General features: G+C 40.6%; 1 protein-coding gene across 2 annotated transcripts in view; it reads left to right on the forward strand.

The window, feature by feature from the left end:
* The window catches only part of LOC108423407 (latent-transforming growth factor beta-binding protein 2), a 151,997-nt gene that overhangs the window by 15,497 nt on the left and 108,839 nt on the right, over positions 1 to 27,661 (forward strand). For both annotated transcript variants that reach the window (XM_037542200.1, XM_037542201.1), the window contains exon 3: positions 9,521 to 9,797. In XM_037542200.1, coding sequence (XP_037398097.1) covers positions 9,521 to 9,797 — 277 coding nt within the window. The remainder of the gene's footprint in view (positions 1 to 9,520; positions 9,798 to 27,661) is intronic.

Here is a 27,661-nt window from a genome sequence, read left to right on the forward strand (position 1 = left end):
GAGAAAAGGGCAGAGAGGGAGAGAATCAAAGTCACACATCACAATGTGTCTACCAGCTGGTTATGTATTAAGGACCTCAATATGTGAGTGGTTGAACATCAGTTCCATGAGAGGTTCTATCTGATAAAGACAGTCAAAGTGGTATGAATTGGTGTGTTTAACACATGCTAATACTTAGCAAGTTTGTCACAAGTTCATACGATCAAGATCATTTCAATGTCCAAGCATTTTAAAAACCATGGATATAATGGAGAACCATAAATTTAGCATGCTTCCTTTACCTGACCCATGGAAAAGCATTTACAACAGGTTGGCCTCTCTTGTATGCTTATTGAGGTAGGCCTAAGATAATTTGCTACACAGACAGTCATGGAGCCCTTTTTGTTCTTTACTAGGCCTGGGTGGGTTAGCAGAAGGGTTACACAGTTCACAGCACAGGGGCATAACTCTTTCTGACAGACTGGAGAGTTTTATGGGCCATCAGACACAGCCTGAAATTAATACACACCATAGGAAGAGGCCATCGTTACACTCACCAAGCTGCTAACATGCTTTCAATTAGTAAGACATAACAGGGTTGCTGGTTTGTTATTGTTGCTTGCAATTTGTGGAATAGCTGATTATTTCATCAACATTTATGAATCACAGTTACTACATGAAACAGGGAATTTTGGCCCAGAGTTCTCATAGATTAGTTTCTTGTTAAATGTGCTGTAGTTTTGCTCTCACTTTGAATCCTGTAGTGTTTGAGAAAGATCTACCATACTGTTTCTGAAGTAGCTAAGGGTAATAATAGCTCATTTTTACTCTGTTACACACCTCATTCATGTTCTAACAGCAATGAGGAGCCCTCAGGGCCTTCTAGGCCTCTAAAGAAGCCCTAATGATTTCTGGGAGCTAAAATACTTTGTGTTTAAAGTCTGCAAGAGTTGTAGCAATACTCTTATTCTGTTGTTAAGCATTAGCTCTACACAAGAATGTGAAACATTTTGAAATGACCAACAGAAATTTGTCCAAGCAGGATCTATTTTTTTTTTTAAACCATAGTCTCTATGTAGATACAGCTATGTGAGGCACCCATTGGTTCGGCCTTTAAGAGCTGGACCGAAGGCCTTACATGATATAATTAGGACCTGACAGAGGACGCAACCAATCAGAGTTTCAACAAGATCTATTAGAAATTCTCACTCTAATAACATGGTTAGCCACTGCGTAACATTAGCATAAAGGCTTAAAAATATAAGTTTGTTGGCTGCTTCATAATGCATGGTCAATTGTAAATTGCATACATGATTCCTCCTCATTCCCTTATGGAGGTTGTTCTTACTGCATGTCATTCTCCTGAGGTTGCTGCTCCAGAGTTTTGGGTGTAACATACCAAAATCTGTTTTACACACCAGACACAATGATTAACCTCAGAGAAAGAGTCAGGTGAACTAACTTCTCCCTCAGAGGATTTCATCACAGATCAGATTAATGTTCAGTTAATAGAAAGCAGTAAAAGGTTTAGTACCCCAGGGTCACGGGTCAGATGGAGGCTACTGTAAGATTATATTTCCAACAAGCTTTCAGAGACGCATAGAGTTCAAATGATAAATTATGCTATTAGATTTTAAGTAGAGTGACAGAATTAGTAGACTGACTGGAAACCATGTTATGAAACCCAATCACTGCTGTACATTACATTTTCATTATACAGGGGAATGAACCTATTGAAAGAGGTACACATTAGTCTCTGACTATTCCTTCTCCGTCATGATTAATCTCTGTCATTGTATGTCCAACATCCATTCATGGGATTTTAAGCATTTGAACCCTCTAATATTAAGACTTATTATACAGTAACAATAAGTTATTTACTAACAACCATGAAACTTACACTGCTAAGTCATGTAGTTATGAGAGTGAAGAGTTAAAGTGTGGGCACAAACAGGCCCTAGCAGTTTAAACACCTTTTTGTGATTTAATAAGATTATTTGTAGGTTCTCAGTATTATTGATTTCCAATCTTGATTCTTTTTAGGCAACACTTTATTTATACAGGAACTGTAGATGCTTTGTAGGTGGTCACCTTGTATTAACTTAAAATACTTAAAATAAGTATAGACAAAATTCACCTTCATTGTCCCATAAGCCTGGTCCTAATTCAAACCTTAAACCTTATCCCAAAACTTAAACCTGACCCTGGTCCTGGTCCTTAACCTAACTCTGGTACTAATATTAAGCTTAACCCCCTGCGATTGAGAATCATCTGAATTCCACCAGATAGATTGAATTTCAACATCTGTAGATAATCAATTGGGGTGATCCAAATAAAATGGAATTCTTTTTTCTATTTTTTTTTCTTTTCAGAACAGCTTTGAGCAAATAGCAAAGCCTGGGTTGCCTTTCTCTTTTATCACACATGAATTAGCTGACACGTGCTTGAAGCTTAGTGCCTAATGAAGCCCATGCCTTTCCCAAGCTCCAGAACATTTGGTCTTCTAATGGTTGCTGACACCATTGTCAATTCTGTTGGTGACAGTGATTATATTACATGATAAGTGTCCGTACAAGAAGGAAACCCACTCAGTAAAAGTAAATTCTGAAACATCACATCCTCTTTGGGCTAATTACTCTGTCTGGTGACTGTATTCACTGAGAAATATGTTTAGCTGACATTAGCTCAGGTTCCTTATTGATTGAAAACCTCTGAGCCACAGTGACGCAGTGGCCATGTATTGTAGAAGCTGTCAAACCCACCTTCCTCCTCTTTCATTACCTGTTACTCTGTACTTGAAAGATTTATTAGAAGTTTAACTGCATATTCTTTGTGGGTATTTTTGCAGAGGACTTATGGTTTAATTATTCCTGGATGTTTGCTTGAACTTCGGTCTAATGGTTGGCCCAGTTCAAAGAACAGAGTAAAATGAGTTGATTGCATTAGAGTATTAAATTTAAGCATTGCTACATCAGTTGTAAACATGCTTAGTCACATTCTACAACTGTGCCAAGGTAGTCTCTAGAGTGAGATTGCCCATGTTAAAGCTGAGGAAAACCCCCTTCTGATGATGTATCTTTAAAGTGGAAGCAAATTTTTGGAGCAAAAAGTTTGATGACCAGTTGAGGTTTGTCACTAATGCTAGCAAGCACTACAGATATATTTATTAGCCTCTAGTGGGTACCAGTGGGTATCAGCCAGGATTTGTTGTCTTAGTGCAGGGGTTGGCAACATGCGGCTCTTTTACTGCTTTGTTGTGGCTCCACAGCAGAGTTCAATTTTCAGATAAAAATAAAACAGTCGTCCTTTGCAGTAAAATAAACTTCTGTTGTTTGTTTCTAATAATTTGACAAATAATGACAAATGGTCTTAAATGCCTGGAGTTAATGTATAACTGCTAATTCACCCTTTGACCATGAAGGTTGCTTTGCAGACTGTTGGTCACATAGCAATGCAGATAACAATCTCGCCTATCTAGTAGCTAACAAAAAGGCAAAGAGAAAGATTTAAGATGATTATTGATAATTTGGAGACGAATGGACTTATTTGCAATTAGAATCACTCCAGCTGGTTTCCTGATACGTTTAATCTGCAACAAGAAGCTGTCAAACACTATGAAGTCACAAAGCTGAACAGTCAGTCAGAAGTCTGCTTCTCGGTCGCCAGATTCTCCATCAAATTTTACCTTTCTATATTAAACGCAGAATATATTTCTACTGCCAGAATGGAACTACCACGCCATTTAAGGTGGAACAGGAAAATTCAAAAAAGAAGCTGGCAAATGAGAAGCTGACTTCAGCCTGTTTTCTGCCAGAGATGCAGGAAAACCAGCTATAGCTAAGCTAAAGCTTAAAGTTAATCTGCATTTTCATTTGCATTAAATTAATTAGCCTATACTTTTTTTTTTTTTAATAATAATAATAATAATAATTAGCCTATACTTACACCTTAGTACATACTGAGACATGCTTACAGCCAAAATGGCAAAATGGACATAACATATTGTGGCTCCCAAGGTAGTTAGATTTTTTCTGAAAGGAAAAATGGCTCTTCTTAACATTTGTAACATTTGGGAACTGAGAAATATAATGCAGTGATACAAAATACAAAATACTGCCTAACGTAAACAATAACAGTAGCATAATAAATGCTAGTTTTAGGATGGAATACCTCTTTAAGTAATTCTCACTCTTCTGCTAGTCTAGTTAGAACACTGAGTCCCTTAATGGGCTTAAAAACAAGCTCTCACTTGTTGTACATGACCCCAGTTTCTATCCATCGTGTTCCTTTAGATGCCCCTATTTCTATCAGAGGAATAAATAATGAAATGAAGTAATAGTGGCCATCAGAGAGCATGCCACCCATTCCACTGATTAACAGAGCCATTACGTTGTAAATGAGAAGAAACAGAGTCTGAGTTTGCATCATGCTCACTCTTTGGACCACTGCATCTCTTCTCCTCTCCACCCATGACTGAACTTTCTGTCCCCACTATAATTATTATGACAGTCGCTATGCAGAGAATGTTTCCCATTTCATTTTTCCTTTACAAATTTGTGTTTTTTATTATACCCTAATGTGACAATTAAAGCACATTTTTGTCAAATGAAAGGAATGTGAAGCAATTAGTTTTAATGATGTGCAGGATAAATCAGCACGACAGCAATTAATGCAACGTTCTCAGGCCGAGCTGGGTGTGGAGACCCACTCACGAAGGAGTGACGGTGCAGTAAAACTAAAACTACAATCAGACAGTGCTTATGGAGTCAGAGCTATTTTAGTTATATGATTTAAGGTACTGGCTGGTGTAGGGACAGGGAGGTGTTACCTAGACCTGTGCCTGTATAAAAGACCAGGAATCAAGAAATGTTGTTAACCATTAATGCATACTGCTTCTGTCTTTGGCTTACACAGTTATTAGAAAGTCACCAAAACTGAAAGTGAAAACCTTCATGTTCTTCACAGTAACGCATGGCCAGATGTAACATGTGAGATACAAATCTGAAGAGAGTAAATTAGTAAACTTTTATTTTATTAAAACATAGAGTGCGTCAAAATTTGCTACTAACAAGAGTACGTCCCTCTAAAACCTGCCCCCATATTCCTCTAGTCTGTGTTCTTTTAAAGTAAGAAGTACAGTTGGCAACATAAGCAAGCAAGCTAGCTAGTAAAACACTATCATTAGCTAATCTAACTATTCATCTTACTAAAGGTAATGTTTATTTTTACTGCATGTACTGTGTTCTCTGTGTACATATATCTACTTGCTTATTTGGAGTTTTTTGGGGGAGCTTTTCAGCTATGGTAACTTACTGTACATGCATGGGCTCACGACAGGTTTGCTGTCTCCACATTTCTAAGGCATTGGATTGGTGTAGAAAAGTCACACCCAAAGTTTACATTCTACCCACATTTCACCAAAATTTGTTCTCAGACTTTCTTGTTATAAGACCACGTCTAGCTAATAAGACTATTCATGGACAACTTAATTCACCAATGCCATTATAATGTTTATTACCAAAATTACACATGTGCTGTTAAGAAAGGAAGAACAGTGCAAAGGCTTGAGAATCAGTTTAAATCAAATACATGAGAACTTGCCAAACTGCAAATAAAATGTACTGAGTGTGTCAGAACTCAGAGAGATTAAGGCTCCTCTGACTTTAATTATGCTATACACAGATACAAGGAAAGCTGGCTAGCTGGACAGTATTTACTTCTTGCCAAAAAGAACACATCTTAATTTATCCCCTTTCTGGCCTATAAATTTACATACATAAGTCATATAAATCTGCCAGCAAGGACTAGACCCTGAGCTTTTAATTTGTTTTAGAGTGGATAAATGCTGACTGCGAGCATGCTGTTTTTCTTTATATAGAACTGAGTGTACCATAAAGCAGAAGTATGCATTCTGGCTTTGGGCCCTTTTTAATCATGAATGTATACATAGAAGTGTAAACTGAAGTACTTATTGTTGAATCTGGTTATGGTTCAAAAGATTGATTATATATCTACTGCTGTGTGCAAAGCTAAATAAAGCATTGCATAAAGTGTTCTCTATGCACAGTAGAATATCAGAATAAGCATTTACATTTGAGTAGTAAGCCTCCACTTTAAACCTCAGTCACGCAACATGATGCTGTAAGACACCATTAGATGAAATAATGAAAATGGTACTAACTAGTCACAGTAAAAAACATATTTATAATGTTTTAGGTATAATTAGGTTATTATAATTAACCCACAATTAAATTACTTTGATAGAAGACATGACTGTAAAAGTGTATCATTTGCTAATCATTATTGTGATATTATACTTACAATAGTGATATTTCAGATGGAAATTGGCCCCTAACTAAATACTAAATGTTTGTTGGAGGTGTAAAGATATTCTCAGGTTTTATATGATTTTTGATTGTGAGGTAGGGAGTCAATTTGATTTTTGATATTCTGTCTGATAAAAATGTCTTGATTCAGCACAAATTGGTTTGTAAAAGTTCTCCAGTTTAAATTTTCAGTGCCTGTTTTGCCACCCTCTAACAAAAAACAGAAAAATCACAATCCATAAAATATGTCGGCAACTTCAAAAAAAAAAAAAAAAAAGCCATTGGAACATGGGGGTGTACAGAGCATAAGGCTCGCCCCTCTACTCTGATAAGAAGCACACCGACACTAAGATCTGTGATACAATTTTGCAATTTGATAGACTCTTTCAAATTAGATTTTTCAATATTGTATTGAAGTTCTTATACCCATAGTGTTTGGATAAATCAAGGTATTCACATAATCCAAACAGTAAGGGTGTAATTTTTGTCAAAATAAAGCGGCCAAGTTTTTAACATCATATCACATCAAGAGTTCACTAGCATATTCAGGGATGTGGGAAGTAGGGATGCTGAGGGGGCTGCAGGACACCCAGATTTCAGGATTGTTTAAGTGCTACTGCTAAAAACAAAAACCGAAAAACAAAAAAAATTTTTTTTTTGTGTTTTTGTTTTGTTTTATGTCGGTTCTGAATCTGCAGTAGTCATGCACTTTTAAATTTAAGGCCTTATTTTAGAGCGAACTATATCTCTTGTCTCTCCAACTGTTGGCCGCTTTGGTCAAGTCCCTAAAACATGAGCAGAAGTTGTATTACACTCCTGTGCTTTGACTCAGCACCCAACATAATGTCCCACTCCTAGTCATGTTTTCAACCGTTATAATAATCTCCCACTACATGTGAACAGTGTATCTATATCAGTCGAGTGTCTGTGTGCAGACTTCTATTTTTGTATCCTTTCAGATAATTCAGGACAGTGGAAAAACCTAGCATTATGTCACAAGTTCATTACATATATGTTGCTAAAAATGTAAGCGTCCCCAACTTTACTCACCTTCTTGCATCCCTGAGTATATTGCAGTTACAGTATTTGGAGTTCAATAGCAATATGATATATCCCCAAGGAACGTGCAATAAAAACTATGAAGGTCAAAGAACAGTTGTTTGCATTTATGAAAACACCATTCAGTAGAGAAGGCCAACATATCGTGCGATGACAACTCTAGGTCTTGTTATCTATCTATCTATTTATCTATCTGGGCAACCCTGCATCCCAGTACTGCATCACAATAACAGGAAACACAGCAGTTCACCCAGTCAGTGGGCCATATAGCCACTCTGCCCCCCAGCTCTCTGCCAGAATAGCCAGAGGAAGCTTTTCTGCTTGCAATCTGTCAGTGTCCCCAGCATCTGTGTCAATAGCATTCCAGCACTGTTGACAGAGCACCACTGTTTGCTTAAGCTGCTAGAGAGCGACGGCCTGATTTACTGTTAGAGGACAATGCCATAAATTTTGGGTTGCCTTCCAGTACATACAGTCATGTCACAAGCTGGAGAAGTCTGTTTAGTTTGTATGGCATGCCATAGGCCCCTCTGGATGCTGTTAAAGTAGCCAGGCGGGCCACTCACAGAGGGTGTGGATTGTTTTTCAGTCAGCCGTGACCATGGAGTTACCTCACACTGACTGTATTTGCAGACAATTGATAAATATTGCTTGTCCATCAATCACTAATTGTGGAGAGGAAAACATATGTGGACAGATTGAAGTGTATTTAGCAAACATACAACCTTTGCATATAAAGTGTGAGGCAGAATGAAATATTTACTGTTGTATTTGACTTGGTGTTGTGAAATGTAGATTTCTTCACTGTTTGCTTTCTGATTTCTGCTGGCTTTGCTTTAATGAATCTTGGATTTTTTCGTATTTCCTCTCAGGGAATGAATTTAATGCATGTCTTTTAGGAATTGTTTGATTTGTTAATCCAGCAGTGATTCAACTGATGCACTCTTAAGACTTACTATAAGAATGATTGAAAGCTAAATGCAGAGGCACGAGTTATGTGATTTAGCATTATTATGTGATTTAGCATTTAATAAAGGTGTGGTGATAATGTTTTAAGGGATTTCCCAGTATAGGGCCTGTATGAGCCAGTCCTAGTGTAAATCTATACTAAAGTAAGGTTAGTTCAAGTTGTATAGAGTGTCCCAACATAAAAGTAGAGTTTTATGGGTCATTGTCTTGTTATGCATCATATCTCTCAGCCTCTCTTCTATGCTCAGCATACACCATACAACCTTTACAACAATCATCCCCAAACCTGACTGCTAGCCTAGCCACTCACCCACAGGCTAATTAATGCAACCAAGCTAGCATTAGTGTAACTCTTACCTCAGTCATTGAGTACAAAATGGACACGTAGAGATGTTTTATCTGTTCAACTGCAGAAAAGAAGTATCTTACCTCTAGGTAGTTAGGAAGCCTTTAGCTTTTAGCTTGTCTTTTGAGTTATCCTTTCGGCCTTCTTGCTGAAAATAAACCCCAGAAGCATTTATAGTTTTTCAGAAGTTCATCCTACCTTTCTGTAAACTGGAAAGGGTTTCTGTAAACTAGAATTTGTTCTAGACAGCACCAAAAAGAGTTCTTCTATTATTACAAGCTTGACATTTTAACAACAGAAGGTCACCTTTTGCTGCTTTATAGAACCCATTTTCAAAAATGTTCTATGTAGAACCATATACAACACATTCTCCATCAATCTGATGCAAAGAACACTTAAATCATGCAAAGGGTTCTTGGACTGTTCATGGTACTATTTAGAACCATTTTCTTTACTAATGAATTTTTGAAGAACCATCATTTTTAAGTGTGTAGGAAGTGAGTAAACATGTTTACAACAGATGTAGCAATTGTTTCATTTTTCATTTTGGTCGGTTTTATACCATTAACAATACATTATGCGCTATTATCATTTCAACATGTTTTACATTGTGTAATACACTGTCTATATTTAACATTAACTGTACAAACAGTGTTAAAAAACAGCAACAAACATCTATTTTGGTACTGTATATAGCCTTGTTATGACAAAATATGTGATTTGGCAGATCATAATGTGTGTCATGGCATTAGTCAGTCTGTTGAATGATTAATGTCCCTAACACCTGTAACAACATATGTATTAATACACTGATGAGTGTTCACGTTTTTTATTTCTATAGCGGATTGCCAGCCGCCCTGTCAGAACCGTGGCTCCTGCAGCCGTCCCCACACCTGTGTGTGCCGCTCGGGCTTCCAGGGAGAGCGCTGTGAGGAGGTTGCCCCAGAACAGGTCTATATCCGTACCGGTACGTCCAGAGTGTTGACCCCAGTCCGGCCTGGCAGTGAATCCAGCCAGCGGCAGCCTGGCCGCAGACGACCCACTGAGAGACAGGCAATTGACCCTGTCAGAACCCAAACACCCAAACCTCCAACCACCAGGGTGCCCCATTCACCTATGTAAGTCTCTCTACACCTTTACTGTCTGTAGAGGATTACAAAATACGTTCATGAATTAAAATACAATAGGAATCATAGCTTAATGAAGAGTAATACTACAAGGTGCTACAAGAGAAAATGAATACGAATGCTGTTTATTTTCCAAAAATGTTTGTAATAACTGATTTATGTAATATATTATGTAATTAAGTTACCTCTTCATAAGGTCAGTGTAGTTTTTTTGCTGAACACTGGACCTCATTATTTGGTATGTTTTTGTCTATGAAAAGACTTTGGATTGTCATTATGTTTCCCAAACATGGTCAATTGGATGCAAATGGTCTTTCTAGTCCACTTACATAATCCAGAATGATACATTAGAGAATATTGTAATTTTTATGCAAGTTCTGTTATGATGATTACAATAGATATTGGGCATACCAGTTTATTACCACTTTTTGGGTAATAACCACTGCTGATTATGACATAAACTTCAGCTTTTGAGATGACAAACATATGTGACCATATGTAATTCATTACTATTATATGAAACACCACTAACAGAGCGATTAAGCCACATAATTTCTACTATAAGTTCTTAGATGCACCAGTAACATATTTCTTGCATATGCTTTAGTTGACGTTAGTTATAGCTTGAGACGTATATCAGAGCAGATGACAGGAGCTCAAATTTAATGTGTTTTGATAAGGCAGGAGAATAAGACATAGAATAGCAGTTGACCCCCTGCAGGCCTTTTATGAATATGTTATCCCCTAGTTCTTTCACTTGGTGGGGGGGCTGGAGGTCCCACAATGAGGGAAACAAGAAGCAAAACATATAAAACCAAGGAAAAACAACATGCATGTAATTTGCCAGAGAGGAAAGATGTGGTAACTCTTGCCATTTGCAGCAAAAATAGTAAAGTGATTTGGGGTGAATAATGTATTTTCTTTTGGCTTTATGTAACACCATAAAAATTCAATTTGGTCTATGAGTCATTGGACTCCACTAACAATGACTACTGGTGCATATAGCGTGACAGATTGAAGCAGCACTGCGTGCCTCCCCTTACAACACATCCAGATACTCTTCAAAGACTATTCATCATTCTGTGTTGATGTCTTATTGGCATAAGCCTTTGCTTTCGACAGAATTCTATAATCATTCTGAAAGTATGTCTCAGTATAATACCTACAAGCAGTACAGCTCTGAATGCTGTTGTTTGCTTAAGTATGCTTTGAATTTTCCATGCCATGCCAACTCCTTTGATTGGACTTCAGGGCTTGAACCCTGTTGTACATTAGATGCTGAAAGGATTTAGTTGTTTGGAAGTAAAAAAATATCATTGGACATGGACTGCATACAAGTGAGGCTTTATCTTGTCACTGTGTTCTTCATGTTAGCTGTAATTGCAGCAGTGTTCTAATCCACCAAGGGTGCATTAAGTGTGAGTTATTTGTAATACATCAGCAAAGCTATGCAATATATTTGATTTTACTAGACATTTCAGAGGTGATACTTCAACTTTGCTCAAGCTGATGACAGACTACTTTTAGCAGTTTAAACACATCATGAAATATGTATAAATTTATATTTTATCCAGTATTTTATAGACTGACATTTTTCAATACGGATCTGATTTTTGAATTCAAACCCAAAACAATGCTTTGTGTGATACCTAATTTGTGATATCTAATTGTGACAAATAAGACAAGGAAGAAAGTTTATTAAAAATGATTTAATCTTCCTTTCTTCTTGGTCCTCCACATTCACTTCATATGGATGCTGCAGTTAAGAAATGGGAAAATATATATCTCAGATCTCCTGTGGTGTAGATATATTGTTAATCATTATCTCTAATTTCATATTCAGCTGAGTGTAGAATCTGATAAACTCTTAACCACTAAATGTAGTCATGCAATATAGGAAAATACCTCTCCAGCTAGTTAGCCTACCTAAATTAGGGAGCTTAAACAGTCAAAAAATAGCTGTAATCATTGTTAATGATAAATCTGGTTACTACACTGGCGACATTGCCCCCCAACTGACTTGCCCCCTTAACTTTTTTTGCTATTACAAAAGATATAGTTTCCCTGTGTATGACTAAATTAGATAGAGAAGAACTACACCATAAAAACAAAACATTGTAGTTAATGGGGCTTATTTATGAAACCCTGGAAGATTTATTTAATATTTATGTAAGCATACATGAATACATGTATTTAGTATGCGTGTATCTAACTAGTAAATGCTTTAATGAAAGTTGAATCTGAATGAGTAGTTCACAGAGTAGTTAATTTTCTTTCTCAAAAGTCAGAAAGCTGGCTGGGAAACAATTGACTTACCTGCTTATATGTCCATCCATCCATCCATCCATCCATCCATCCATCCATCCATCATCTTCCGCTTCTCCGGGGTTCGGGTCGCGGGGGCAGCATCCTGAGCAATGAAGCCCAGACCTCCCTTTCCCCAGTCACTTCCACTAGCTCCCTGGGAGGGATTCCGAGGCGCTCCCAGGACAGCTGGGCGATATAGTCACGCCAGCGAGTCCTGGGTCTTCCCCGGGGTCTCCTCCCCGGTGGACTTGCCTGTGACACCTCCCAAGGGAGGCGTCCAGGAGGCATCCTAACAAGATGCCCGAACCACCTCAACTGGCTCCTCTTGACGTGAGGAAGCAGCGGCTCTACTCCGAGTCCCTCCCGGATGACCGAACTTCTCACCCTATCTCTAAGGGAGAGTCCAGCCACCCTGCGGAGGAAACTCATTTCGGCCGCTTGTATTCGCGATCTCGTTCTTTCGGTCATTACCCAAAGCTCATGACCATAGGTGAGGGTGGGAACATCGACCAGTAAATCGAGAGCCTTGCCTTATAGCTCAGCTCTTTCTTTACCACAACAGACCGGTAAAGAGCCCGCATCACTGCTGACCCAGCACCAATCCGCCTGTCAATCTACCGCTCCCTTGTACCATCACTCGTGAACAAGACCCCGAGATACTTAAACTCCTCCACTTGAGGCAAGAGCTCATCCCTGACCCAGAGAGGGCTCTCCACCCTTTCCCACGTGAGAACCATGGCCTCGGATTTGGAGGTACTGATCCTCATCCCGGCCGCTTCACACTCGGCTGCAAACCGATCCAGTGAAAGCTGAAGTTCACGGCCTGATGTCCCCAATAGGACCACATCATCTGCAAACAGCAGAGATGTGACCCTGAGGTCACCCTCCATCCCCTGACTGTGCCTAGAAATTCTATCCATAAAAATTATGAATAGAATCGGTGACAAAGGGCAGCCCTGACGGAGTCCAACTCTCACTAGGAAAAAGTCTGACTTACTGCCGGCCATGCGAACCAAACTCCTGCTTTGTTTGTACAGGGCCTGAATGGCTCGTAGCAAAGAGCCATGTACCCCGTACTCCCGAAGCACCTCCCACAGAATACCCCGGGGAACACAGTCGAATGCCTTCTCCAAATCCACAAAGCACATGTGGACTGGTTGGGCAAACTCCCATGAACCCTCCAGAATCCTGGAGAGGGTAAAGAGTTGGTCCAGTGTTCCACGACCAGGGCGGAACCCGCACTGCTCCTCCTGAATCTGAGGTTCGACTATAAGCAGGACTCTCTTCTCCAGTACCCTTGCATAGACCTTACCAGGGAGGCTGAGGAGTGTGATTCCCCTGTAGTTGGAACACACCCTCCGGTCCCCCTTTTTAAAAAGAGGCACCACCACCCCAGTCTGCCAATCCAGTGGCACCACCCCCGATGTCCACACAATGTTGAAAAGGCGTGTCAGCCAAGACAGCCCCACAACATCCAGAGCCTTGAGGAACTCGGGACGGATCTCATCCACCCCTGTAGCCCTGCCACCAAGGAGCTTTTTAACTACCTTAGTGACTTCGGCCTCAGTAATGGACAAGCCTATTCCCGTGTCCCCAGACTCTGCCTCCTCACTGGAGAACGTGTTGTTGGGATTGAGAAGGTCCTCAAAATATTCCTTCCACCGCCCTATGACGTCTTCAGTCGAAGTCAGCAGCACACCATCTCCACTATATACAGTGCTAGTGGCACACTGCTTTCCCCTTCTGAGTCGCCTGACGGTTTGCCAGAATCTTTTCGGAGCCGACTTAAAGTCACTTTCCAAGGCCTCACCGAACTCTTCCCACACCCAGGTTTTTGCCTTGGCAACGACTGAAGCCGCAGATCGCTTGGCCTGTCGATACCTGCCAGCTGCCTCTGGTGTCCTACAGGCCATCCATGTCCGGTAGGACTCCTTCTTCAGCTTGACGGCATCTCTCACCTGGGGTGTCCACCACCGGGTTCGAGGATTACCGCCCCGACAGGCACCAACTACCTTGCGACCACAGCTACAGTCAGCCGCTTCAACAATGGAGGAGAGGAACATGGCCCATTCTGAGTCAATGTCCCCCACCTCCCCCGATATCTGGTCGAAGTTCTGATGGAGGTGTGAGTTGAAGATCAATCTGACAGGTTCTTCTGCCAGACGTTCCCAGCAAACCCTCACTATACGTTTGGGTTTGCCTGGTCTGACTGGCATCTTCCCCCACCACCTGATCCAACTCACCACCAGGTGGTGATCAGTTGACAGCTCAGCTCCTCTCTTTACCCGAGTGTCCAGTACACATGGCCGCAAGTCCGCTGACACAACAACAAAGTCAATCATTGAACTGCGGCCTAGGGTGTCCTGGTGCCATGTGCACTTATGGACATCCTTGTGTTCAAACATGGTGTTCATTATGGACAAACTGTGATTTGCACAGAAGTCCAAAAACTGAACACCACTCGGGTTCAGATCAGAGAGGCCATTCCTCCCAATCACACCCCTCCAGGTCTTACTGTCATTGCCCACGTGAGCGTTGAAGTCCCCCAGTAGGACAATCGAGTCTCCAGGAGGAGCACTTCCAAGCACCCCTTCCAAGGACTCTATGAAGGCTGGGTATTCTGAACTGCTGTTTGGTGCATAAGCACAGACAGTCAGGATCCGTTCCCCAACCCGAAGGCGTAGGGAAGCTACCCTCTCGTCCACCGGAGAAAACCCCAACATACAGGCGCCGAGTCTAGGGGCTATGAGAAAGCCCACACCTGCCCGCTGCCTCTCACCATGGGTAACTCCAGAAAAGAAAAAAGTCCTGCCCCTCTCAAGGAGATTGGACCCAGAGCCCAAGCTGTGTGTTGAGGTGAGCCCGACTATATCTAGCCGGTATCTCTCAACCTCGCGCACCAACTCAGGCTCCTTCCCCGCCAGTGAGGTAACGTTCCAAGTTCCAAAAGCCAGTTTCAGCAACCGAGGATCAGAACGCCAAGGCCCACGCCTTCGGACACTGCCCGTTCCACAATGCACCGCACCCCTACTACAGCCCCTCCCATCGGTGGTGGGTCGATGGGAGGGGGGACTCATGTAGCTCCTTCGGGCTGGGCCCGGCCGGGCACCATGAGTGAATGCCCGGCCACCAGACGCTCGCTGGCGAGCCCCTTCCCCAGGCCTGGCTCCAGGGTGGGGCCCCGGTAACCCTGATCCGGGCAGGGTACACAAGTCCTGCTTTGTTGTCCTCATAGGGGTGGTTATGGATCACACTTTGTCTGGCCTGTCACCTAGGACCAGTTTGCCATGGGAGACCCTACCAGGAGCTTTTGCTCCAGACAACATAGCTCCTAGGGTCCTTCAAGCACACAAACCTCTCCACCACGATAAGGTGGTGATCCATGGAGAGGTGCTTATATGTCCTCACTGAAAATATTTTTGTCTGTGATGTTTGATTTGGGTGTTTCACCCAAGTACTCCCATTTGCAACATTGATGGTGTGGTGACATTAGGGCTACTTTTCAACTACTACACTTGGCAGCTGTCAGTTTAAGATGCCGTAGAATGGAAAACTGTATTTACATTAGCGTAGTTGAATAAGGGCAGTTTGGTACATGGAACATGACAAACTGTGAACTTAAATAACACTTTTGTCTACTCCTTCAAACATAAAACAGACCAATTCCAAAATCCTGAACTGTTACGTAACAGTTTTAACTCATTAATATTTATGCTCTGAAAATTTACACACACCAGCACCAGTTCTAGTTCAGTAATGAAGCAGCAGCAGCAATGAAAATGGCAGACTGCACAGAAATGCGTTGTTCCATGCTGTGAAGGAGATGATGGTACTTTTCATACCCTGGAACAGAGGAATAGGAAGCCCAACAAGGTTTATTATACACTTCTTTAACCTAAGAATAGAAGTCCCTGTAATAACAGAATAATAAGCTTTATTATATAATAAGCTTGAGATTTTAAGGAATTAGCATCACAAACCTGACTGCAACCTGTAAGTAGAGCCATGCTCTGTGTTTTTTATTCACTTTTTGACGATTGAAGCCATATCATCTTAAACTGAAAGTTTTATAGTGAGCCAACAACTTTAATTTACTTTGTATTGTTGAGATTGAAAGCAGGTTGCTAGTATAGGTTAGCTACTAGTAAGATCCAAGTAACTAGCTTAGCTAACTAAATAATATGATGAACCCAGTTCATTTACACAGAGGTTCAGTTGATTTTCTTGCTTGTGTCTGTTTGCTTCTGTGTGAGCCACCATGGTGCCTTGCTGTAAACCAGCAAATCAGAGCAGATGTTATCAAATAATTCATGAGCCCACCAAGATAGGAAGACAGTTTTTTTTTTCATTTTAGGGCCAAATCAGAAATGGTTAAAACCACAGCTAGGCATTTTTCACCCCGACCAAAGTCGCGTATGACTTGATATAGATGTCAGAGAACAATTTAAAATACTGAACGAATGTATTTTACGGCACAAATAACTGTTCTCATCTAAATGATCTTACTTTTATGAAATACCACCACCTCTACCTCTGAAACTGTGTTATAGTTGTATAGCTGTCTCTTCATCAAGACGCAAGATGTGACATGTTTTCTTCTTCTTACTATTTTCTTTAATAATTCCAATAACCTTGTGATTTTTTTATCCATTGCTACTGAAAATAGACACCAATATATATTGAAACTTTTGGTAGTCAGTAGTACCGAGATGTTTCAGTCAGTATGCAGCACTTGTGTTTAGTACAGCGCTTCTGTGAAGTTTTTGTGTATCTTTGGTATTCTCTCCACATGCTATTCTCCACAGTCAGTCTTTGTTTTGTAATTAATCCAAGGCTTCTGTTTAAAGTGCGCAGTTGCCGTGCACATGTTTTCTTTGATACATGCTCAGTGAACATTTCTGAAGTCTGAGTCACAGGCCTGTCACCAGTAGAAAGTGAAGCTTAATGTTCCAAGAGCCAGACATCAGACCTGAGTCGTACATTCTGAAGTAGTGAGTGGTCATTGCACCCTGGCTGACTAATTCCACTGAAAACAGGTGTTGCTAAACTACATATGAGCCACTGGACACACAAGGCACAGAAAATGAAGTGTAATTACGTATTTGCTGTGGTGGTCTTAATATACAGTGATGTGACATAAGCAATTCGGTGGCAAGAGGCTGTGTTTCCCCATTAAACTTCAGGCTTATTAATTATTCATGTAGAAGGGAAGATTATTAGGAAATCACCATTCAGAATGCTGTGTAGTCTTGGATCTCTGTCCAATTAAGATGTCCAAAGTTTGAGCTCATCCCGCATTTCATGTGAAAGCAAGAGTTTTAATAAAGAGTTTGTCACCCCTTTGCTGCAGTAACAGCCTCTACTGTTCTGCAATTTTTTTTGCATTCAGGCACGTGCTTTAGTGAGGTCAGGCACTGATATTGGATGAGTAGCTCTTAATTATAAATGTATGCACAACTGAATGCTTGTGTCAACAAGGCGCACCTTAAAATAGCTGAATTCACTAATCAGAAGCGTCTGAATACTTCTGGACATATTCTGAATTATTCACTAAATACTAACCTACTCATTTTTGGTCATGCTATGAAACTAATATACAAGTTATATAGTTATGAAAATGAGAAGCTGAACAACATACAGCCCCTCGGGGTTTAACCCCTTCAAATCCCAGACTTATTACATCCTAAGGCTTATTATTTAGTAACTACAGGGACCCCAGTGCAAACTGATTGAACTATTCTTAGGTTATAGAATTGTGGAATAAAACTTAGATCCTGCCAGCTGGCCCTGGCCTTTTAAGGGGTTAAAGATATTAAGGCTAAATCATATTTAGGTCAGATTGCTTATTCGCCCTACAATATGTCTAGTCTCATTTTGCATTAAAAAGCCTTTACCCTGGCAGTAGAGACCTGCTGTCCTTTGGGAACCGTAAGTCTGGGTCTTTGTCTCAGCTATCAGACCATACTTCAGCACTGCTGTTGAACTCACCAGCAGTGCAGGAGTAATATGAGGTCAGCGCCAAAAAGCTAAGTGGTGCCAAGCCCACATTAACAAATGCGGAGAGCTGCTCCATGTAAATTAGAATGTCCTGCTGGTTTTACCCAGTCATCTCTCCATCATCTTCCTCAGCTCCATCTGGAGAACATTCACCTCAAACATCCAGCTCAGAACGTTTCACTAAAGTCAACTCAATTACCCTGCTCAACTCAACAGTCAAATCAGTGAGCCTACTGAAAACTTTTGAGTGAACTCAGTTGGCTCAGAACACATTCATGGTAATAAACTGTTGAAGTGACATGCCATGAGTCATCTTAATTAACATGGTCAACTTAATGGTCAACTCAGTCAGTCCACTCAATACTTTTCATAAGAGTCAGTTCAGAACTTTTCAAAAAGTCAGCTCATTTAATCTGATCAGAACCATTTAAGAGTCATCTCTACAAGCCATCTTAAATCAACAGTGAACTCAATCAGTCGACTCAAAACTTTTCAGAAGAGTCAACTCAATCAGCCTGCTCAGAATCATATGAGCCATACCCAGTGGCCTTTAGCTGTGCTGTCAAGTCCTTTCCTGTGTTCCTAGAGCAAGAAAGTGTGAAGTATGTTGTGTCCTGTGTCTGGGAAAAAGATTTGAGCCATTCACGCCAGCAAGTAACACCTTCTCACTGCTGTAGCCTGTGCTTCTGTTTGATCTGCTATGCAAAGGCGCAAAAAAGTTTATGCTGTATAGGACCCAAGAGGTGTCTTGGCTATGGGTCAGAAAAGCTGGACATAGTGAAGGACTTAAGAGGTTGTCTGGCTGTGCTGTGTCTAGCTGTCTGAGTCCAGAAGGCCTGCTCCACTCTTCAGCCTGCTGCCAGTTGGCCTCATGCTGCAATGAAATCACTATTTGTGGACTGTCAGCAGAGCGGTATATGGAGGAAGTGTGCTATCTTGCTCCTGTATTTTTAAGGGAAGCAGTTTGTCACCAGTGAGTACAGGATTAGGTCCATTAAACCTTTACTACATGAGACCAAAACCTTTTTCGAAAAAGATACGTTTTCCATGGGCAGGTACAGTACATCTATAATGTTTGTGACCAATTCATACTGAATAAGACATTTCATTATAAATGACAGAGATGAGTGTGGCTACTTTATTTATGTATTGCCTTTACTCCAGGAAAGAGTAGAAAATATCAAAACATTTAATTTAGCCATTATTTCATTTACCGTAGCCATTTACCTTTCTGTCTTAAGAGAATGCAGTGTGTCAATTGCTTCACCATTTGCTTGACATTTCACAGTCAACTTCATTGCATTAAATAAATTTTTTTCTAAATAAATTTTTGAGTTAAACACATGAAATATGACAGTAATGTAGCATAATGGCTTGATTTTAACCACAGAGAACACAAGAAAACATTTCTGGAATGCGTTAGTACTTAAGAAACTCAATTTCTTAGCATTTTTACTGACATGTCGATTCTTATGTGATTAATAACCTGTGGTTATTTCTACTGCTTATGTTATAGAAGATAAAAGGTACTGGAATCTTTGCTGATTATGGGAGCTTGGACGTGCCCTATTCGGACAGGACTAAAATCACTGACAAACATCTGTAAAAATTACATTACCCCACCTCCAGATGTAAAACTAATCCTGTCTGAATAGGGCTCAAGACAGTCGGCTTTCTCCAGATGGCAGCGTAATGTTGATATAAAGAGGCCAGAGAAGAAATATTACATTATAATAATATACTAACAATATTAATGTGAGCACTATAAAATAGACATTACAGGACATGCATGGATAAGTCATGAACTAGTAAATGAATGATCTAAAAATAGACTTATTGTTCGCAAAGCAAATCCCAAAGAGCTATTTTTCTGCCATTAGGACACATGCTGCACATAGAATAGATCCTCAACTATAAAATAGATGCAGTGCAGCAAACCTTTATGTTTTTTTAGTGGGGGGAGGGGTAGCAGGCATTTGCAGGACAGGTTGAGGAGTTGGAAAAGGACACGGCGATGAGTGGTATGGGGTTGATGGGTTGCACATTTATTCTATTTACCCAGTAGTGCAAGTACACTATATGGACAAAAGTATTGGCACACATTACACCTGCAATAGTTTTTATGACATCCCAGACACTGATGTTGGATAAGAGGCCTGGCTCACAATCTCCATTCTAGTTCATCCCAAAGGTGTTTGATGGGGTTGTGGTCAGGGCTCAGTGAGGACCAGTCAAGTTCTTCCACACCAAACTCACCCAACCATGCCTTTATGGACCTTGTTTTGTGAACTGGGGCTCAGTCATGTGGGAACAGAAAAAGGCCTTCCCCTTCCCTTGTTTCCACAAAAAAAGCATGAAATTCTCCAGAATGCCTTGATATGCTGAAGCATTAATATTTCTCTTCACTGGAACTAAGGTGTCTAGGCCAACCCCTGAAAAACAACCCCATAACATTACCCCTCCTTCACCAAATCTTACAGGAGGCAGTCAGGCAGATAATATTCTCTTGCCATTCGCCAAACCCAGACTAGTCCATCAGACTGTCAGATAGACATCATGTTTCCACTCCTGCAAAGTCCAGTGGTGGCATGCTTTACACTGCTCCATCTAATGCTTGCTCTTGTACTTGGTGATGTAAGCCTTCAAAGGAGCAAAGTCTGAAGGCTGGCATGTTCTGCTTTTGTTCTGCACTGATACGTTGTTGTTATCCCTCTGCTGAATTGTTAGCCTCCTCTAATGAGGGCAGAATACAGTCCAATTACCGAGAATGTAGGATATAGACCAGTTAGAAAGTGCTTGTTATTGGTAACCAGTGGTCAAATTCTTCAGTTTCATCAGTAGGCCATTTTGAGGCTTAAAATGCAGGAGAAATGTAAAGTGTGGCGTAAAAGTGTGAGATTAGCCCTTAATGAATGAGTCTCCTGGCCAATGTGTGAGAGTTGACCGCCCTGTAGATGGAATGAATATCATTTTACCTCAAAAAAATTAGGCAAGGAAATTAAAAACACTTTGGCTGCATCCTGTAGCTTTGTGTTACTTTCCATGGATAAGAACAGATCATATTGCAGGCCACCTGCACTTTTTCACTGGCCCATTCTCTATAGTTCTTTATTGGCTGTCGTGTTAGAATAATGAGCACAGCAGCTTTTAATTAAACCTAAAGTCTACTAATTTATCTTCTGTTGTTAATTGATTTAGCTAAATCAAGCTAACACTTAAGATAAGCTAATGGGAATTACATGCAGTATTACCAAATTTACTCAAATCTAAAGTTACATTTGATGGTAGATTTATGTAAAATACCACATTTTAGGCAAAGTGCAGCACCCCAGCTTTCTCAATACATTTTTCTGGGTGAAGAACTGCTAACAGCTAATGCCAAGCTAGCCATCAGTTGCTGTGGTAACATTGGGATGTATTGCTGCCTTTAAAGCATGTCTCAAATGGACACACAGCCATTCTTTTATTTCTCAGCAGATACACCCGTTCCTCTTCTACTGTAGACAGTGCAAGAAAATTGCTGTGAGGGCGTTCCTTTCCATAAGCCATGTTCCTCTACACTGAAGGTAGAGCCCAGCTCCTAGATGCAGTCAGACCTTTCTCCTTTTGTCAGGAACATCTACTATATCACTGCCTTGAAGGTTTATAATTGCTGACTTTTGCCCATTTGTTGCTGCATGATTAATCAGCTCTCCTCTACATTGTCCATCAGTGGAAAGACACAAACTATTTGAGGGTGATGGTTATCTCACCCTGCTTCACTTTTAGAGAGCTGTAAGTGTTTAGCCAGAGCTGAAGGGTCATGGAAACATACTCAAAAACCTTAAAATAGAGGCTTCATGTAATCAGAGCCAGTAGGTTCCTTAAGCCCCTCTTACCTCTATACCTGGGCTCATTTTAATGGCTTTTGGAGCAATCTTTAAGCTGTTTCCTTTCATCTTTCATCTGTGGTGTTCCAGTCATCAGGAACAGCGGGTGACGTGATATGATGTGTGCAACAGGTTGGGCACTGGTGCCATTTTTGGCCTCCCCTCCCATCCTCTCTGACATCAGGGCTCCACAGGAAAATGATGAGGGCTGCTTCAGGAAACGTGTGCAGTATGCAGTTTCAGTGCTCTGAAAGGTGCCGTCTGTAACTGGCCAACTCTTACATAATGGTAGATGAATAATGGCTTTTGGGCTGTTTTGGAGGAAGTGCTGTCTTGCTGTACTGAGCTAACCTAGTCCTTGGAATGTCTTGAAAAATGACTGAAATCACAAGGCTTAGATTGAAATGTTAATTACAACAGAGCTCTGAGGACTCTCAGTCTTAAAATGGGCCACAACAAATATGCACTTTTATACTATACAACTAATACTATACAATAGTATTCCTGCTGTTTAGTGCACTGTAGTTACACTGTATTATATATGTCCATAGTAAATTCATCAGTATTTTATACTTGCAATACTGAAAACTGGTGTAATTATAAGGTGTACACTGGACATCAATGTGTCTCTGTATATGCTACTTTAGCAGTTTTGCAGTATCTGCATTGATACACAGCAGAGTAAGACAAAGTAAGACAATGTGGGTGTATTCCTGGTGGTGGATATTCACATTTTCGCTTTTGGCCATTGTTTGGCATCATCTCAGCCATACTGCTGAGTGACAAATTGAGTAAGTGCATGATTTATTTTGTACTGGTCTTGGTCTTAGTCATAACACACTCATTTGTTGCTGTATGACTAAACCCAGCAGTGACTGACCTAAGGCTTCCTCAGACACCAGAACCCTTCCTCGGAGGAAATTTGAGGTTTCTGTGGGAGATTTAAAAGCATTAATCATGACCAATCATTTCTTTTATTGTAACCTCAACACTAAATATAGGTCTGTGGGACAACTGCCAGTGATGCCCACTGTTATTTGTTTTAGAAACAGAAGTGTTGATATGAAGAGGTAATAGTAATGCACTAAGGGCTAGTAGCAGCCTTAATGTCAGTAGTCTGGAGCTGGTTTCACACACACACACACACACACACACCTAGAATAGAATGGAGTACCCTTTTTTGATACAGTGAGAATAGCATACAAGAATACGCACAATACTTAACATTACATAACATGTTCTGCTTCCTGTACCCACATGAAGATGATAGTAGACATAATAAACAATGGTCCTATTCAGAACAAATAAAAAATTCATCTTAACCCACCAAACTACAAACCACATAGCAAATGACCAAGTACACTGAGTAATTCCAGATTGCAAAAGATCAAAAGAGAATACTGCTAAAACTACTGGTAATGCAGAGTCCAAGAAATAATCATTAACATCACAGTCTAATTTTATACAGTACTGCACAAAAGCCAGAGCCCAGCTTTCGTTTATTTTACGTCCAGTCAAAATAGCCATTAAGTCCAGTAGTACATTATTAATTTTTCTGGAGATACTTCTAAGGACATTAGAAATAAGATAAGGAAGGGGAAAGTCACAGGAAAATAAGTAGGAAAAAAAAGAGTTTTTAAAACTGAAGTTCCATAAGTTTTTAAAAGACAAAGAAAATGTGACTTCTAATACCCCTGCAAGACCTGATAGACCACCACTACTGTCACCATTAGATACTTAACTGTCACCATCTGTACTTCATCTTTGAGAGAGAGGAGCAAATCCAACTCCACTCTTGCTTCAGATCTGGAAAACTCCAAAGGTGTTTCTGTCCATATAGGCTCCAGCACCCCCCGCGACCCTGGAGGAGAAGCGGCTTCAAACGTGTATGTGTGTGTGTGTGTGTGTGTGTGTGTGTTTCTGTCCATCCTTCCATTGTGACAAGACATCTCAACACTATGAGTTGTAAGGCTTGTGTAGCTGTCAAAAAGCTGGGAGGAGGAAATAGACAAGCACTTGCACTAGAACACGGTATCTGGATATCTGAGATGCAGAGTAAGGTTTTATGGACTGAGTAACTGTAGTTGGGATATTTGGGACCATGAGAAGACATATATGTATATATATACACACACATACACACACACATATATTTATGCCAACTTGGGTAAGAAAGCATCAGGTCAGACAGGTGACAAATCAAAGGATAAGCCTGAATGAAAGAGTAGAGTAACATAATGAGTAGCAAAACATAATTAATGAACAAACATATCCTAGCAGAGGAGATGCTTCCAGGTTGATCCAAGCAATTAGTAGCTTATCATGCTCTGTGGTGTGTGTACAAATACTGAGCAGGCCCAGTCAAAGTCAATTTTGGATCAAGATAGTAAGAGGAAAATATCTATGTCAGTTTAAAAGAAGGTACATTCTTGGGTCATTGATGGGTCATTGGGTCAGTAACAGAGACTGCTCAGTTGGCAAGTGTTTCAGAAGAACAAAAGTGACTAAAATGGCATCTGCATTAACTATCTATGGAAAAGACATCAGTAAATAGGGTCAGAAATTGTATAGGTGCATATTAACTGACCATGATGTCATGCATTAGTGCAACATGTAAGGAAAACATAGAGAGATTTTTAGTAGGGTTGCAGAAAAATAAACCCCATATTACAAAGACAAATGAACATTTAAGTGGACCAGAAACCACAGGAACTGGTCTACAATAGTGTGGAAAAAGTGATCTGGTCAGATGAGTCATCTTTCACCATGTTCTCCACAAGTTGGCAGGTGCATGCGTGGTCATCATTAAAAGAACGTTACAGGCCTGAGGGCCTGACCCCCACGGTACCATGGTTCTGTTGTGCTGTGGAAGCATTTTGCTGCCATGGGTTCGGCCCACTTGTCTCTTAGAAGGAAGATTCAATGCAGTGTTATTTTAATCATCTTTGTCCTATGAGTAATCACCTATGGGATATTATTGACATTACAAGACAGTTATTACCAGCACCATCATCAAAACACCGGCTGAAAGAGGAATTGAATTGTGTTCAGTTCCTCAAGTCCAATTCCAGAAACATGTATAATTTAAGCCCAGTTGTGTAAACCATGGTGGCCTAATTAAAATAACACTGAATTAAGGCACTTTATGTTGTTTTTTCCTTCCTCACTCACTGGAATTTTACAATTAGTTATGGTATAATAATAAAAAACAATGCATTTCTATTAATACATGCATCAATAATAGTAATGTTACAAATAATGTGCACATGCAGTTGTTTGGGTAGCTGAGAGAACAGAGACACTACTTGTTGTGAGGCATTAGCTGTCAAACGTCATATATCAGAGTATTGGAAAAAGTTCTAACCCACTTCACATGACTTTGCTATTGCATAACCTGCGGTCTGTGAACATGTTCTCGTCACAGTGAGCTCAAAGCCGGGAAGTTTTGTGTATAGTTCAGCAGAAGCAGGGCCTCAGCCTGGGAAAGCTATCCCCCTCTACCACCTGGCAATCTGCTTTCCCGATCTAACAGGAAGGGCCAAGACAAGCGAATGAGCACTCGGACACCTCATCCTGCGGCCCAGAAAGGAAGCCACTCTCTATGCCCCTGAGGGGGATAGGGGGTTGGGGGGTAGTGGAGGGCCGAGCACTTCCATGACAAACAGTCACCTTCACATATGGAATATCTCTTTCTGCGTTTCTTACAACCACTTAGACTCACTTTCTCAATTTACGTTAACCTGGGAAACCCATAGATCTGTTTGAGCTGCATGTGTCCTCAGAGTTGCTGTGCCTGGGTGGAGTTCAGCAGTATGACAGTGGTCAAGGTTGGAGTATGTCAGAGGGTATGCGATTTTACTGCTGACACAGAGTTGACCTCCAACCATAGCGTTCCCTGTTGAGCAGTGTCACTACATGCTGTGGAGGGCGTGTGAGGCATTAGGGTTATCCGGAGTGGTGGTGACATCCCCTCTGGTGATTTAAAGCAGGCCGCTTTGTAAGGTTTCTCTGTGGTTACTGGATTACGTAACATCAACAGGACAGACTGCAGGCTCAGCAATCACCATGGCCTCGCATGAACCTATAACCTGCTCCTCAGCCCAAACACTTCATTATATCTTCAGCACATTAAAAGTGCTTACTTTGATATTTACTGTCTTAAACTAGAATGCAGAATAATAAACAGTCAGAAACATTGATATTATATTATTTTGGTATTTTGAAATTGGCAAAGCGGCACTAGGAAGCATCTTGAAAAAAAACATTTTGCTCTTTATCGAGCGGCTTAGCAGGTGCTTGGTGGTTAGCCATAGAACTGAACCACCTGGGAAACAGCAGGAATCTGATGATTTCAGCTACTCTTTACGTGAACAGTGAGGTAATTAAACATTCCCAGACTCTCTGGCTAGTTCAACAGACACACATATATCCCTGTAGTGCATAAAGAAAATGGTAAGATAGGCTTAATTCAGCTATATTAAATGTACCAGACCATGCACATATCGATCTAACCATCCAATAAAAAAAATTTATCTTTCAAGATTTAATTTTTAACCTAATTATATTTTAGCAATCTATGCCTATAATAGAGCTGGAATGAATCAGGGAGAGAAAAAAAAATCTGACTGAAGTTTATAGTAATGAGGGAGACAGGATTTCAAAACATGTGGTAACACTTTTCCCTCAGATTTCCTTTTTGTGTTCATGAAATTGCCTGCAAGCCATAAACTGCCATCATGTTGATATATTTATTATTAAAATGTGTTTTCCTTATAATTAATTTGGGGTCAAGTATTATAATTGTTTGTAAGAATCGAATTAGCAGATCTTAGTTGTGAAAAGCTTACAGGACATGGTGAGGCTTGGCCTTCAGCTTTCCTCTGTCCCTTCTGCTATGCAGTCTGCTGTGCACCTGTTTGGCTTGAGTGCAAGCCCACAGAGCTGTGTCAAAGCGAAATCTTTATGTTTTTAGGACTTGGCATCACACAGGGCCATTTCCGCTGTGGCTGCCTCCGTCTAATTTGGCTAATTAATTACATATATGTATATGGCTGGAATATTCCAGAGATGTTTTGCACGATCTCTTAAGTTCGGTACTTTGCCTGCAAGCCTGTTGGGTCAGTGCCTTTAACCGCAGAACCACAGCCCCTCATCCGCTCCCCCCCACATCCCAGGAGCCAATGGTCTCTGGCTGTCCTCCCTGTCCTCTATTCTCACTCCTCACTTCAAGTGCTGAGGGGAAAATTGATGGGCTGGTGCATGTGACATGTTATATGTGCCTCAAGGGGAAAACAACAGTTTCAGTTATTTCACAGTTTTCAAAGACCTTAGCCAGAAAACATGCACACATGAAAAAGCATCTGCAAGTATCAGGATGTGATCATCTGCTGCAAGAGCTGTGTCATTTTGTGAATGCAGTCCAGAATGGTCATTGGTCACTGGCTTATTTCACAGATTTTCTTATATGATCCAAATGCCTCTGTTTACATTAACTGCAAAACTTAAAGATTTTGCATCATGATTCTGCATGGCTCAGAAGAGGATGGTTCCCCCTTCGAGTTTTGATAACCTTTCCTACTCATGTTCTTGTATAGTTTTTTTTTTTTACTTATACTAGGGGTGGAGGGGGATCGATTCTTAGATGCTTCACGATGCCGACGCATGATTCTGGATCAATCAACA

Source organism: Pygocentrus nattereri, chromosome 10 (assembly GCF_015220715.1).
Source record: "Pygocentrus nattereri isolate fPygNat1 chromosome 10, fPygNat1.pri, whole genome shotgun sequence".
Classification (NCBI taxonomy): domain Eukaryota; kingdom Metazoa; phylum Chordata; class Actinopteri; order Characiformes; family Serrasalmidae; genus Pygocentrus; species Pygocentrus nattereri.